Genomic DNA, 15,964 nt, shown 5'->3' on the forward strand with positions numbered 1-15,964 from the left:
TGGGAATATTTATTATGGATCCATGGATGTGAATAATATTTAATGCTTTGACCTATCAATGGCGAAAATATATTATACGCAGTGGTCACAAATGATCATCAAAAAAATGTTTTTTTCTAATTAATTTTTTTTCACTTTTATTGAGTTTGGGTTACGACGAATTTTCTGCAACCACTCGTGTATTTTATTTTAAATCTAACTAAACCCGTATACAAGTAACGCAAGTAAATAGAACTTATTACTAATTACAAAACGTTTTCTAACCCCCGTAAACATGTAGTATGGTTTCAGTTTCCGCAATAGCATTTCTGACCTCGTCTTTTCAAGATATCCGGAACTAATAAAATTTTTCAAAGAAACTTCCACAAGCTACTGTTATACTTTTTACAAAACTTCTGGATTCTTCCTGTGTCGGTTATTAATGAATCGAAGTTGGGGATGTTGCGCCAATCATTCTGTTAGCTTCTTCAGGGCTTAACTGAAACTGAAACTGAAAACTCAGTTGAGTTCTCAGTTTCAGTTTCAGATAAGCGCTAAAGAATCCAACGGGATGATGAGCGAAACGTCAGCAATTTCAACTCAGAAAAAACCGATGCAGGAGGAATCCAGAAGTTTTGTAAAAACTAATAAAATTATTGCCCAAACAGAAATACCCAGTTTTCATTTGACATTTAGTTGCCAACAACTATTTTTTAAAGAAAAAATGGCTTTTTACACTTCTTTATGAATGTTACGTAACAAATAATAAGAGTCCAGCATTAGCCCTATGAGAATGTAAGTTGTTGTATCCGAAACAATTTTTTGACGCATTGTTCGTGATCTTGAACGTGAAGTGTTAGTGAATAATTAAATACGCCATCCGAAGATTGTCTTAACAGAAAAGAAGCATTTAGAAGTGCTGCATTTTGAAGGAAACAACGGGGATGGGTAAAAAGATGCATCCCAAGATCCAAGACCACTGTTTAAAACCCTTTAAAATTTAATAAGGCCATTTTCAATAAGGCCGGTATGTCCCACCGAAAAAGTAGTTCTTACTGGAGTATCTCAAATGAAAATCATTTAAAATAAATTGAAAAACAGGGTCGGAGAACTTTTTATGTGTGATGTGACATTATACGTGATCGAATAATAGACCCATTATTTTATGACTTTGTTCTTAATGGTGAGAGATATTAAAATTTGTTGGACACGTATATATTTCCATTAATTGATAATTTGCGGGACCATAATAATGTATTATGTGTTTACGATATGATTTTCAACAAGTTAGTGCGCCATATCATACCGGAGTCCCTGTTTGAAATTGTTTTACAGGATTGATCACCGAGGAGGCCTGACTTGTCACCCCTGCACTTTTTTTTAGGGGGTGCATAAAAATAGGTGTAATAGTGTTCAAGATATAAAAATGAGAATTCGGCAAGTGGTAGAAAGACTTACTGCAACAGACGCGAAACCACATATATTACTTGCATTGCTAAATATGGCGGTTATGTGGAAAATGTTTTGTAATTAGTAATAACTTCTATTTACTTCCATTACTTGTTGAGAGAGCTTGCAACTCCTAGAGAGCGCGTCTCCAGGTGGCGGATAGGGGAAGGCCTCCCAGATATGGGTGGTTGGAGGGAAATCAAATACCTCCCGCGGACCAACAAGCACCACCGCAGCGTCGGACTCACAATGGGCGGCTGCAAACAGCGACGGTTCCCAGAATGGGCGGCTGAAGAAAAAGGCCCTCCAAATGGGGGTTATGGCGTCAGGTTTAAGCTCCCTGGCACATGTAAAAATATAAAGGGTCAAATAGACTAGAAGCAGGATGAAAAACCACGGAATTTTTCCCCGGGTGGTAATCCACACCTCCAATGGACTTTTAGACAGAAGAGGGAGCCCCAACGGATACGGGGGGGGGGCAAACCTGCTGATCGTGTACGAAACCCAGTCTTAAATCTCAACCAACGTAAACAAAAACAAAAACAAAAAACAGATAATAGAAAACTAATTTTCGGTACCTGGAATATCCAAGGATGGAGAACCAAAGGCAAGGAGGTAATAGATGTACTTAAAACAACGGAACTGGACATACTAGTGGTGAGCCAAACCAAGAAAAAAGGAAATGGAACAGAAATTAGAGATGATGTCTTTTATTGCTGGAGCGGAGTTAAAAAAGAGGAAAGAGCAAATGCCGCAATCGGTATCTCAATAAAAAAGAAATGGATAAAATGTATAAAAAGCTTAGAACCAATAAATGATAGAGTTATTAAAATAGATATCGTAGTTTTTGGAAGACACATAATAGTAATCGGGTATATGGACCAACGGAAGATAGTGCACTAATCGAAAAGACAAGCTTCATACAAACGATACAAGAAGAAATTGATAAAATTAAATAAAATCAAGAACTCATAATAGCAGGAGACTTCAATGGAAGAACAGGAAGAAAAGAAAACGATGCCATAATAGGTAGATTCGGAGAAGATACGGTTAATACCAACGGAGAGGCTCTAATCGAACTATGCGAATTTAATAATCTCAAGATTACAAATGGTTTCTACCGACACAAGGAAATTCATAAATTCACTTGGGTACAAGAAACCAGAGATCTCAGATCAATTATAGATTATATTGTAGTCAAAAACAACTCATCAATTAAAATAAAAGATGTCCTAGTGAAACGAGGTGCAGAATGCGGCACAGACCACAGGTTATTGATCGCGAAAATGGAGTTCCCCTGGTCATGGAACAAACGTGAATCAAAAAAGAAATAGCATTTGAACATAAACAAAAAGAACAAAAGTTCAATATACAGCTTTTACACGATAAGTCAATACGGTACTTATATCAGCGAAGAATAGACCAAAAACTGGAAGAATTCAGCCTCGACGACCTAGGGACAACATACGAGCACATAAAAACATGCATCAAAGAAGTAGCTACTGAAGCTCTCGGAGAGAAGGAAGAATCACAAAATCAACATAAAATAGACATTAATAAAGACCTAACGGAAATCATAAATGAAAAGAAGGAACTTTATATGAAGTGGTTAAATACAAAAACAGATGAAGATAGAGAGATATACCGAAAGAAAAATCGAGAAGTCAAAAGAATAGTACAGAAAGAAAAGAACAACAAATGGGAAGAGGCCTGCAAAAATGTGGAACAATATATAGGAGGAACGCGTAATTCAAAATCCTGGCGTCTAATTAAATCTCTTAGAACCAATAGGAAAGAGAAAGTACATCTAGAATACATACCAGATACTATGTGGGAAATATACTACAAAAAACTGCTAACAGAGGATAGACCTACTTTTATTGGAGAAAACTCGGAGACAACATCAGACGAACAAAAGGATATAGATCTTAGCTTAGAAGAAGTAAAAATGGCCATTAAAAATATGAAGAATAATAAAGCTGCCTGCCCAGGAGGCATTGTTCCTGAACTAATAAAATACGGATCAGAAAAACTATACCGAATGATACACCAAATGTTTCTAAGAGCAATAAATGGAGAACAACTACCAAAAGAGTGGACAACTGCATATATGACATCGATATTCTAAAAAGGCGACCATGCGAAAATTACAAAGGAATTAGCGTAATATCATCTATGGGAAGACTATATGGAAAACTCGTAAAGGCAAAACTAGAAATAGAAATAAAAGGCAAAATTGGAGAAGAACAAACAGGTTTTACGGCGGGTCGATCTTGTATAGACCACATATATTCATTACAACAAATGATAGAGAAGAAAATGGCTAAAAATAGAGCGGTTCACTTAGCCTTTATAGACCTAAAAAAAGCATACGACACCATACCCAGGGGGATACTATGGAAGGCAATGAAGACCATCGGATTGCCACAAAAAATTAATAGAGACCGTTAAAAAAATGTTTGAAGGAAACCAAATATCTATAAAAATCGAAGATAGACTCTCAAAAAGCTTTAAAACAACAAAAGGACTGCTACAAGGATGCTCCACATCACCAACATTGTTTAAAATATTTCTAGAGGAGATCTTAAAACCATGGAAGAAAAAATGTGAACAAATGGGAATTCCAATCAGAGGCGACTGTCTTTACACATTAAATTTCGCAGACGACCAAGTTGTACTCGCACAAGACGAAGAAGACCTAAGTTACATGTTACGAAAACTGAAGGAAGAATATGAAAAAAATGGAATGGAAATAAATTTTTCGAAAACGGAATACCTGGCAACAACAGAAGATGGAGAAAACTACCTACAAGCCGATGAAAATCATCAAATAAAGAGAACCAAAAATTTCAAATACTTAGGTTTCATAATATCTCAAAAAGGGATAACAGAGGAAGAAATGAACAGTAGACTAGGCCAGACGCGAAACTGTATCAGACAACTAAATCCAATACTCTGGGATAGACACATCACTCGACACACCAAATCACATATATTTAACACCATAGTACAGAGCGAAATGACATACGTCGCGGAAAACTGGGTGATCAACAAAAAATACAAAAGTAAAATACAGGCCACTGAAATGGAATACTGGAGGAGAAGTTGTAGAATTTCGAGAATAGACAAAGTAAGAAACGAGGAGATCAGGCAGCGAATGGGTGTCAAGAAAGATACCTTAACATTGATTGAAGAAAAGAGATTGGTATGGTATGGGCATGTAAGAAGAACGGACAGCAAATAGGTGGATACACAAGATAACAGAATGGAGCCCCGTAGGTAGAAGGAAAAGGGGTAGACCCAGAAGATCTTGGAGGGATGAAGTAGATGAATCTATGGAAAAAAGAGGTATGAATGGCAAGACAGAGATGGATGGAGGCGTAGGTTGAGAGAAGGGAGACAGCGACAGCTGTAAAAAACCCTATATATATATATATATATATATATATATATATATATATATATATATATATATATATATATATATATATATATATATATACAGGGTTTTTCACTTAAAACTCCGCACGCCAATAAGTCCAAAACGAAAAGAAATATTTAATTTATGTAAAAAGTAGTCAAAGTGTGGGGTCAAGTAGATATTTCCTAAAGTTTAAAAAATTCGACGCCTGCAAAGAGCTGGGCGTCGCGACGCGTCGAAAAATTATTCGATTGCAGGGACTTTGGAAATACGTGCATACAAAAGTACATATTATTTAAAAACTTCTTTGTTATTTACTCAAACTTATTTACTTTACCCGTTTCTAAGTTATACCGATTTAAAGTAAACATTCCTTGATTAATAAAAAATGTGATTAACGCTTATTTTTACAAGTATGCCATGCATGTTAGTTACTATGGCAACCATTTTTATCGCAGTTGTTTTAAATGCAATTACAAACAATAGATTTCAACTATTTTAGTATGATTTTATTTATTATTTTTTATCGATTTAGTTCTGATAACATGATAAATAAATGAAAAAAACAGTAAAATACCTACAAGTTAATAACCAAAATTATTATTGCAATTAACTACATAATAAGACATTTCAAAAATTTTGTTCAAAATTATGTCCATCTGCTCGAACGCAACTATCAAAAACTTTTAACAGATGAGCTTGGGTCACTTGTAGGAGAGTCCTTCTTGTGATAGCGGCACACGCTGCACTAATTTTGTTAACGAGATCAGCCATATCTTCGATAGGTTCTTCATAGATAACGTTTTTTAGGTAGCCCCAAAGAAAATAATCTGGTGGTGTAATGTCCGGGGACCTCGCCGGCCACCTTACCGGTCCATTAGTACCAAACCATCTATTGGGATATTCTCGGTTCAAATACCTCGTTAGTATTTGGGCATTATGTAAAAATAAGAAATGTTTAGTTTAAATCGGTATAACTTAGAAACGGGTAAAGTAAATAAGTTTGAGTAAATAACAAAAAAGTTTTTAAATAATATGTACTTTTGTATGCGCGTATTTCCAAAGTCTCTGCAATCGAATAATATTTCGACGCGTCGCGACGCCCAGCTCTTTGCAGGCGTAGAATTTTTTAAACTTTAGGAAATATCTACTTGATCCCACACTTTGACTACTTTTTACATAAATTAAATATTTCTTTTCGTTTTGGAGTTATTGGCGTGCGGAGTTTTAAGTGAAAAACCCTGTATATATATATATATATATATATATATATATATATATATATATATATATATATATATATATATATATATATATATATATATAATATATATATATATATATATATATATATATATATATATATATATATATATATATATATATATATATATATATATATATATATATATATATATATATATATATATATATATATATATATATATATATATACTTGTTGATTTAATATTGAACTTAATTAATTAATATTTGAAAAAAAACTTAGGTAGAATAAGATATTATTTACGAGTTGTTGCAGAAAATTACAAACTAGCAATTTTTGTAATAAAAGTTATAAATATGAAACGATACAGCATTAATCCCAAACTCAATAAAAGTGTCAAATACGGGGTTTTCTATTAAAAACAGTTTTTTTAATTGGACAAATTATTTTTTTGATGGTCATTTGTAACCTCCCGGTATAACATATTTTTGTCAATGGATTAAATATTAACCACTTTCATGGATCCATAATAAAAATTCCCAAATTTAGTTTTCAAGTGCAAGAACACATTTTCCAAGGACCAGTTTTCCCCTAAAAAAAATGGAAAAGTTCATATTTCGCGAAAACTACTCAAAATTTCGCAATGACAAAAAATACTCAAAATCAAGCGAATCAATAGAAATTTTAAAGATATTAATAGCATTTCATTAAAAAAATAAAGTTAATTACTGTCCTGACACAACAAAACACCCTGTATACACAAAAATACTTTAAATAAAATATATACGTAGGATCAAACACTTTTTGTATTTAACTTTTTTTCTTAAATGGATCACCATGTGGCTAGACTATAATTGGCATATTAATTTCCAGCTTGAGAAGTTTTATAACAAGTTGTAATAAATCTTACAAATCTCTCATTCATCATCATCATCATCAATGCTAAAAGAAATCGTGAACATAGTCCATTGGCATCCATTTCATCCATCTCTATTCACCAGGTTGAATAAACCAGTTATGGTTATTTCTTTTTTTTGAAGAATTTAATGAAAGAACTGGAAGCTTTCAGAAGGATGCGAATATATCTTGGTATTTTCAGGATGATGCAATCTCAGAAGAATTTCGTCTAGACTATATTCCAAAAATTTGATACAAAGATACAAAATGTAATCCTAAATGTAGCTCTCCAGATTATTCTTTAAATGGAGTAAACGAATGAAACACGATTTATTGCTGAAATTATAAATGTGTTTCTTGGTTATTATTTGATTTTTACTTCGCAAATTTTATAAATCTCATTCCTCCACCAAATTATTAAAACGGGAAGGCAAATTTTAAATTCTGTGAAATAAATAAATAATCGAGATAACCCAAAATTCTTGAAAAATCCCTAGCCACTTTTTTCCAGATATCCGAAAGAAGATTTCGAGATATCCGAAAGAAGATGTGCACAATACATATGTTTTGCTTATATTTAAATGAGTTATACTTTTATACTACTTAATTTTAGCTGTAAAAATTTAACTATTGGTGGCGTATCCAACCCTTACATAATTCATCAAAATTTCTGATATATTCATATACGAGTATTAACTTGCCTCTTCTTTAACTCTGTTGTTCCGACACTCATGTAAGAGCTCTGAAATTATTGATTTCGTACGATCTGTCTGGAACACAAGGATTAATATATAAACAATGGACAAATATAATGCGAAAAAGTATTTACAAATGTCCTGCTGATGTACAAGCAAAAATTTGACTAGAGATTCCCAAATTATGAATTAAATGTACTATTTATAAATCTTCCGTATTCCTCCTGTGTCGGTTACTGATGAATCGACTTGCTGATGTTGCGCACATCATCCTGTTAGCTTCTTCAGAGCTTAACTGAAACTGAAACTGAAGACTCAGTTAAAGTTCAGTTCTCATTTTCAGTCTCAGATTAGCACTGAAGAATCCAACAGGATGATTGGCGACACGTCAGCATGTTCGATTCATCAATAACCGGCGTAGAAGAAATCCCGAAGATTTGCAAATGGTATTACACTAGTGTGTGGAAGTTTCTTTGAAATATTACTTAAAGGTTTTTCACATTCACAGCTTTATTATTGTATTATATATGTGGTAATACTATTTTTGAAACTTTAAATATTTTCAATTTCAATTTTACAAAGAAACTTCCACAGGCTAATGCAATACTTTTTAAAAAACTTCTGGATTAAATCTGGTCAGTTCTTCAGAGCTTGACTGAAACCGGCTCTCATTTTACTATGTTTATATATGCTATACTATGCTTATAAATTGTTTGAGGTGCTAAAAAGCTAAATGAGGGGCATAAACAGCCTCTAAGATGACTCATTCCCATATTGGTGACAGGTAAAGCCATGAGTCGCGGTTAAGATTGTTAGGTTGGTTACAGATTTCTATAGACTCTCGGATTTTTCGTTGGTAGAAGAAGTGATTACATTCAAGAATTTTAGTTTTATCGAATAAAATTTTATGTCCGTTTTCGTGATTGTGTTCGGCAACTGCTGATAAGTTTATTTGTCTTAGTCTTAAGCCTCTTTCGTGGTCTTTGAGCCTAGTTGGTATTTTTCGTCCGGTCTCTCCAATATATTCTTTGACGCATATGCGCGGAATGCTGTAAACTCCTGGCATCTCATATGGAATTTTGTCTTTGACGGATCGAATATGTTGACATATTTTTGGCCAAGTAATAAATCTGGTTTGGCATCATATTTCCTTTGATATGTGGTCAGTGATGTTTTGATGGTAAGGAAGGACCACAGTGGCAAGTGTAGGATTGCTTTCGGGTGTTTATGCCCCTCATTTAGCTCCGCCCCCCTCAAACAATACATAAGCAGTTACAGAGTAAAATGCGAGCCAGGCTCAGTCAAGTTCTGAAGAAGCCAACAGGATGATTGACGAAACGTTAGCAAGTTCGATTCAGCAAAAACCGACGCAGCAGGAATCTAGAAGTTTTGTAAAAAGTATTTTCAATTTTCTTTTATTTTTCATATCTCACTTAGTATTTAACGGAGATAAATTGATAAATTCAATTAATTACGTTTATGGGTTCCTTAACTAAATTTTCCTCGATGAGAGAGAATAATAAAATACGTACCTCACGGCAAAGAAACTCTGCTGCTCCACACACGTCAAGGAATCTCAAAAGAAAGTATAGTGCCCAAAAGACATCAGCCCAAGTGCGACTTTCCTGATGTGCGGCTGCAATTAAAGAAGTTTGTCCAAAACCGCCAAATATAGCGAAATAAAAGTTTAGTAATGCGCTCACACCACAACAACATAAAGTTATTAAAAGCTGAGCTCCAAATAGCTTATTGAGGTCTCTGCAGCATTCAGAAAGTTTTTGATGACATGTTCTCATGTCAATTATTTTTGATATGTATCGATCACGATTTACTGTCTGAATGATGAACAATTCATCTTCTCTTAAGCGCGAGCTCTTGAGTGCATACTTTTCTAAAAGATAATTTTATCCTCACACACCCCTATCATTGGCACTATTAACTTACCATTCTTGAAACGGTTCATGCAACTATTTATAAGTTTAAATCTATTTCTCAAAATGAGACACACGTGAGTGAACTGAAACTCTAAGCACGTTGCGGAAAAACTATTGTAAAAATTGAATCCAAACATAACTAAAGAAATCCAGTTATTCGGAATAATTGCGATCAAATAGTATATCTGGAATGGTACGGATATCGTCACCATCAAGGTAATTATAATTTTCATGTGAGTATAATCTTTTTCGTTAATATCCTTAATGCACATAATGTCCTGTATGTTGTTGATTCTTTGAAAAATATTTGGTAAGAATTGGCCTATTAGCGTCATGTTCATTAGCCTTAGTATCAAGACGCCTCCCGACACTATGAGCGGATTGGCTATTTGCGTGGCAATATGAATTCTGCGATCATTAGAATCGATTTCGATTTGTGATATATTCGATTCTATCTTACTTTTAGAAACCTAAAACAAGTGAAGAAACTAATTAGTGAAGAGCATTTGTCTGTTTTTTTTGTTCCCGAGTAATTCTAAACGACCAGAGTTTTCTATGATAATATAGTACTCACAATTAACTAGAATGCAGTGAATTTCTATACAATTTATACTGGATTATAAAAAATAGTAAATAACAGACATGAAAATTTACAATTGCTTCAGAAAGTAATTTTACATCGCAGTGTTATACAATATGAAATTTTAAAAATTATTATAGCAATGAGAGAAAACTTACTTGTTCCATAGCAATTATAACATGGGGAATAAAAAACAATTGGATCACATTCAATACAATAACTAGAACATGAAATATTACCAATCCCTGGCTTGTCGAGTAGCTACCATTTTTATTTTTTAGCGTACAAACACCTCCAAATGCTGATATTGTTAACACTGGATTGAAACAATCATAAATGCTTGGCTTATTTTTCTTTTTTATAAATATTTTGTTTAACAATCTCATTATTTACAGCAGGATATTTCCTTTGGCAGAATAACATTGTTGCGAGGCTTTTTAACACCAGGCTGATTTTTTTTTTATTAATGTATAGTAATTGTTATCAGAATATCAAACAACGGATGCCATCTGTATGGTATACGAGTACTGACATAATTGGCTGGTAATTGACAAATGAGATAACTGTATGATAAGCTGATTTTATAGCTTCAGTCAGTTAACGTCGCTTCAGCTTGATGTTTTAGTAATTTCAATAACATATTATTATATTATTAATATTTCAATTAGGCGCAAATTATATAGTTTATATCAAAAAATAAAAATAAAAAGTGCATTGTCTTGCTTGAAGTTTTCTACTTTCAATGACCGGATCTCATACACCTCAATTAACTAAAATTATTAGCATATTACGGGTGAATACGGAATAAACTTCTAAATAGTTGGACGAATATCTATTCAAGGCAAACGAAACTAGCAATCTATCATAATAAAGTCCCCAATACGAAATTACAATAAAAGATTGATAGTAGCTTATAAATAAATGATTAGACGCCAAATATATATTTGTTTGGAATTTCAACCAACTGAAACCAATATCTGTATTCCTCCGTAGTACCACGAAAATCGCGATCAAACGTTTTTAAACGAGATTGATTTTAGTAACTACCGACGGTCAAATATCAAAACACAAAGATAAGTAAAGCAATTCCGTCGTTTTTTAGTAATATCTATAAACTGAGAATTAGGAGAAGTGTTAATTTAAACAAAAAATATACGTGGCATGTCGTTTTGACATCAAATTGAAAAAATAAATTTTATAAAATATTTAGAAGATAAACTTTCCGATATGTTTTTTGCAGTATTTTTAGGGCACACTTTCTCTTACGTAACCTCGAAACTATTTTATTTTGATTTTTTTTATTTAGAAAGCCCAGTCCTTCGCATTATAAAGTATTTGATTAATATGTAAAGACATTTTAATAAAACACGGTTAATATTAATTGTTTATTTAAAAACTCAACATTAGATCCAAGTTATTAAGACGACATTACTGAAAAATAAGAATACGCTAGCTTGACAATCTGGAAAAAAGAAGTATTTATAAATCGCAAAAAAACCTGTTAATTTTTTTATGTGGAAACTTCAAAACATCGGCGTTCTCGTTTTTTTGCAAGACGAATACGATTTTTAAATTTTCAGGTACTTTGTTATCATTGATTTTAATACTATTCTAATTATTTTATGGACACGACCGTAACTATTACGCGAACACCCATGTGAACAAAACTATTAATTTCTTTAAAGTAATGCTAACTTAATCCTTACCGAAACCCCAACTTGAGTAGTCATGGGTCCAAGTGGGCCCACAGTTAGTACCAGTGGTTTCTGACATCGCATCATCATCACCAAAAGCAAGGATTGCAATTTTCGTCCGTGGGTATACCAGTTACTTTCATATAAGGCGTTGGATAATTGCGAACTCTAATGAATAGTGTAAACAGGAGATAAATTCTCTCTACTTTCCTATTTTAATAAATCTCATTACCTGAACGACAATTTCGTTAGAATTGTATGATAATGCCATTATTTGAAGCACAACTAGCAAAAAATATACCACATTGAATGCTAGATATCTCCGCTAAAATCATCAGAAAATTGTAATTTTAGTAACTTAATAATGAAACAACTTTTACCCATAGTATCTGTGTCAGCAAAGCGGCAAGAAGAATAGAAGTAACACTGCATTCTAGAAGCAGTATACCTTTCAACGAGTCGTTTAACTCTTTGATAGAACTAAAATGTTATACAAGGCTTGTTTTCTCCAACATCTTTTTTCTAAACAATGTACCTAGTTCAAGTCGATTTTAGCGTCCATTTCTGGGATAGCTTAATTGTAATAAAACTAATATTTTAAAACCAGACTGGCAGACGGTTTTATCAATTATCAATATCACGGTTGTCTAAATAGGTCCTTGTTTTAACTCTACATATTAATAAACCGTATGTCACTTTAGTTAGTTGCATCGCCCTAACTAGGTGTCCCATTTACTTTACATATTTAGCGTAATACTCACGAAATAAGTTGTTGATGATTTACACATAGTTGTTTTAATGTCATCGGCGGTATATTATCCCCATGGTTAGAAGTTTCGCCGACTTGCATGCTATTAAAATTGGCAAAACGAATTTGCAAAATCTGTAACCGGGCTCTAAGAAAAATCAGTAATGAATTAGTAAAAGTTTGCACCAAACTACTAAATAAACTAGTTAAGAGCGTCTGAACAATCTGGTGTGACATAACCAGCATGTGACGTTTATTCTTGTCTATAATTGGATACCACAGCGGTAACAGTTGAGGTTTGTCGATTGTTTCTGAAGTGTCGTTCGTATTTACGTGTTCTCGAGAAAACTGATAGCTCGCTTGAATACCTGCAAGTTTATAGAAAAATATGGAGAGAAGAAATATCTCAAATAGGCAACAATTACAAAGCATAAAACAATTTTAACTGATCAATATTAATTTTGACAAGAGATGATTTTTTAAAAATAAAGGTACCTATTCTTGTTTCCTTTCTTTTTTTAAGTCGTTTGTATTCGTTATATTTGATTTTGTGTAAGTACCGGACGGCAGCGGACATCAGAAAACTAACAAACAAAATAAAATCATCATTTGAACAAAAAAAACTCACCAAGTATACACAACGTAACTGCAGATGAGACAGCAGTGACCGAAAGTGTAAGATTAACTTTAAAGCCGTATAGTGCATGCATCTTATAAACTTTCGATATTTGATAATCTTTTTGACAAATTATTTCATCTTCTTCTAACTGAGAACGTCTCAATAGTTCGACCACTTTTTCAGTTTGACACATTCCCACTTTTACTATCAACAGGATGACGAAGATAAATCTCGACATATTTTCAAGGGCTGCAATTAAGAAACAAATAAGCAACAGATTAGAAATGACATAGTAACTGCTTAAAAAAAACTTATTTCTACGACAAAAACTCATTCAAATAGCGGTCAAACGGAAAAACGTAAGTTGTTTAGACTGTTTACACCGGATCTGTTTGTAGGCGCTCCATGTACCTCCGAAGATTGTTGCCATATATTCTCCCTTCAAATATTTCGAATTAATTTCGTCTTGTTAGTTAGTAAATAGTTTTCTACTTATAAGAACTAAACAAAAGTTTGTATTTTTTATCATCCATTTGGAAATAGTTTCGAAACTTTAAACTAACAAAAACGGTAGCTATAGCCATGTGTCACAAAAAAAAAGGATAATAATAGGAGCACCGCGTTTAATAGTAAAAATGTAGCTTCTGAAAAAAATAATTCATAAATTTAAGATTGTAAATATTTTTTGTTGACAAGTCTATTAAAAACGAAAATTTTTAAAATAAGTCTTCAGTTTCGCCATTGTTTAAAAAGTTATGAACATAAAACCAAAAAGGAGCGCTTTTTTTAATTTGATTTCAAAATTTTGAGGAAATAAAAATTCCGATTTTACGTTCAATTATACTTTTGTCCAATAACAATTTATTTTGCCTCTCTTACCTGTTGGAATATCAGTTTTAAACAGTATAAATAATTCCACTGATAAATTAATAACGAATGTCGCGTAAAATATCTGTATTATAACTGAATAAATCCTGTAGCATACAGGTAGAAACTTAGAAGTATTTGGTATTTCTAATCTCCCTACCCCTAAAAGGATCATTAAGAGCCTAACATTTTTAAGTAACCGCGTTTGCGGAGCCATTTTCGACGCTTTTTTTCCTCAAATACCACTGTTTTATATGCTTCTTTGCCACAGGCAGAATTTTCAATATGCTGGACCAGTGGTGTTTCGGCGATTTTCTTCTGGATCTTTAACCTAGTGGATTATGTTAGTTAATTAGTTAGTTAGTTAGTTAGTTACTAAATTTTATTCGTGCTAAAGCTCATTGAAATATTGGATAATTAGAATACTTTTTCCTATTGTTCTACACCTTAATGCCTGATTGAATATTTTTCTTTCCACGCCTATGCGGTATTAATAAATCTCTATATTCCTATGATTGCACGGTAGCAACTGCCAACTGAAACATTCCCTTCGGAATCGCATACAAACCTCTAATTTAGATACATGCATAGACTCAAATTATGTTATTTTTTATGCATTTGTCTTAGAGGCATGCAACTTGTGATTCGAAGTTGCGTCGTATCCGACGAACGTTGCTTCGTTCGTTTTAGAGTAAAATAAAATGACTGAACCCTTCAGATGATTTTCAAGCTTCTCCTAGATTGCCTAGTTTCTAAAAGAAATTATGCAATTTCACGTGTTTGCACGTTACAGGAATCTGTGCGTTAATTATATATGAAGATTTTAATATCTTCTGATATTGGTAATACTGAAGAGGTTAGTGGTTTTCTGATATACATTGTCCCCAGAATATTCGATACAAATTATTTTATGTGAACAAACATCTAAAAAAGTTATTTGAAAAAAAAAAAAAAAGTTTATAAATATAAATTAGAGCGATCACACATTAAAAAAATAGCATCCCATAAAAATAAAGTAATTCCCCATATGTAGCGTTCATTATAGGAGACACTGTATGGAAATCTCAAACTCGCTGACCTCTCGCCACTCAAACTGTTGGCTTCTTCAAAGCTTAACTGAACAGTTTCATTTTCGTATGTCTCTTTCGCTGGCCGGACTATTTTCTAATGAAATAAGTGATTTTTACATTTTCCTGTATAATTTTTATTTTATTTATTTATTAAGAAAAAATTAGTTATGTAAGAATTTTTCAATAGGGCTTGGTAATAATATCCAACGAAGTAATTGTCATATCAAAATATCAACTTTTCTTAACAAGTAATAAAATTTTGGATACTCCATATATTAGTGGCGACATGGTTAATTAAAAGATTGCTGAAGAAGTGTTATGAATAGGAGAGCTCATAATCAATAGGATGTTTTGGACCGACCTCACATCATAACCTGATCTTATGAAGATTATATTAGTTATGGTGTATATGTGATGGAAACATCGTAAAGCTTTTGGTGTGATCGCTCCTATTTTATGAAAATAAGACCGACTCTATTTTCCAAAAAAATATTTTAACCATGCATTAATAAATATTGTTATCCTATATTTGGAATAATATCTCATGAACATTAAAAGAATCATACGTTTCGTTGTTAGATCTTGCTCATACCATTGACTGCTATTATGTGGTGTCGACAATCCAAAGCTCTTAAAAATAAAAATCGGTATTATTTGATTCAATAAAATTTCGCAGAAATGGCGTGTAATTTATCTACATAATATTGAGCTATGCAAAGACAATTTTAGACCTAATCAAAACAATGATCAGTTTAATATTAGTAATTGACTCAATATATCTCTTTA

The 15,964-nt window shown here is 32.7% G+C and overlaps 3 protein-coding genes across 3 annotated transcripts; 2 read left to right on the forward strand and 1 right to left on the reverse strand.

Annotated features, from left to right (window-relative positions):
• Positions 1–1,608: 1,608 nt before the first annotated feature.
• On the forward strand, positions 1,609–3,879 carry LOC132700934 (uncharacterized). The gene is made up of 5 exons (XM_060668532.1): positions 1,609–1,757; positions 1,872–2,188; positions 2,410–2,742; positions 2,784–3,370; positions 3,493–3,879. Exons 1-5 carry the CDS (start codon positions 1,609–1,611, stop codon positions 3,877–3,879), a joined length of 1,773 nt encoding a protein of 590 aa, XP_060524515.1.
• A 568-nt stretch (positions 3,880–4,447) lies between these two features.
• Positions 4,448–4,817, forward strand: LOC132700936 (uncharacterized). The gene is made up of 2 exons (XM_060668535.1): positions 4,448–4,633; positions 4,686–4,817. Exons 1-2 carry the CDS (start codon positions 4,448–4,450, stop codon positions 4,815–4,817), a joined length of 318 nt encoding a protein of 105 aa, XP_060524518.1.
• Positions 4,818–7,663: 2,846 nt separating this feature from the next.
• Positions 7,664–14,317, reverse strand: LOC132700939 (uncharacterized). The gene is made up of 9 exons (XM_060668538.1): positions 14,121–14,317; positions 13,251–13,490; positions 12,636–12,990; positions 12,255–12,354; positions 12,107–12,199; positions 11,887–12,042; positions 9,611–10,070; positions 9,199–9,557; positions 7,664–7,741 (listed from the first exon to the last, which is right to left on the reverse strand). The coding sequence occupies exons 1-9, from the start codon at positions 14,281–14,283 to the stop codon at positions 7,664–7,666; spliced, it is 2,004 nt and encodes a 667-aa protein (XP_060524521.1). The 5' UTR covers positions 14,284–14,317.
• Positions 14,318–15,964: the final 1,647 nt, after the last annotated feature.

The sequence above is a fragment of the Cylas formicarius genome, unplaced genomic scaffold (assembly GCF_029955315.1).
Source record: "Cylas formicarius isolate icCylForm1 unplaced genomic scaffold, icCylForm1.1 PGA_scaffold_4__25_contigs__length_36172078, whole genome shotgun sequence".
In the NCBI taxonomy this organism is placed as follows: domain Eukaryota; kingdom Metazoa; phylum Arthropoda; class Insecta; order Coleoptera; family Brentidae; genus Cylas; species Cylas formicarius.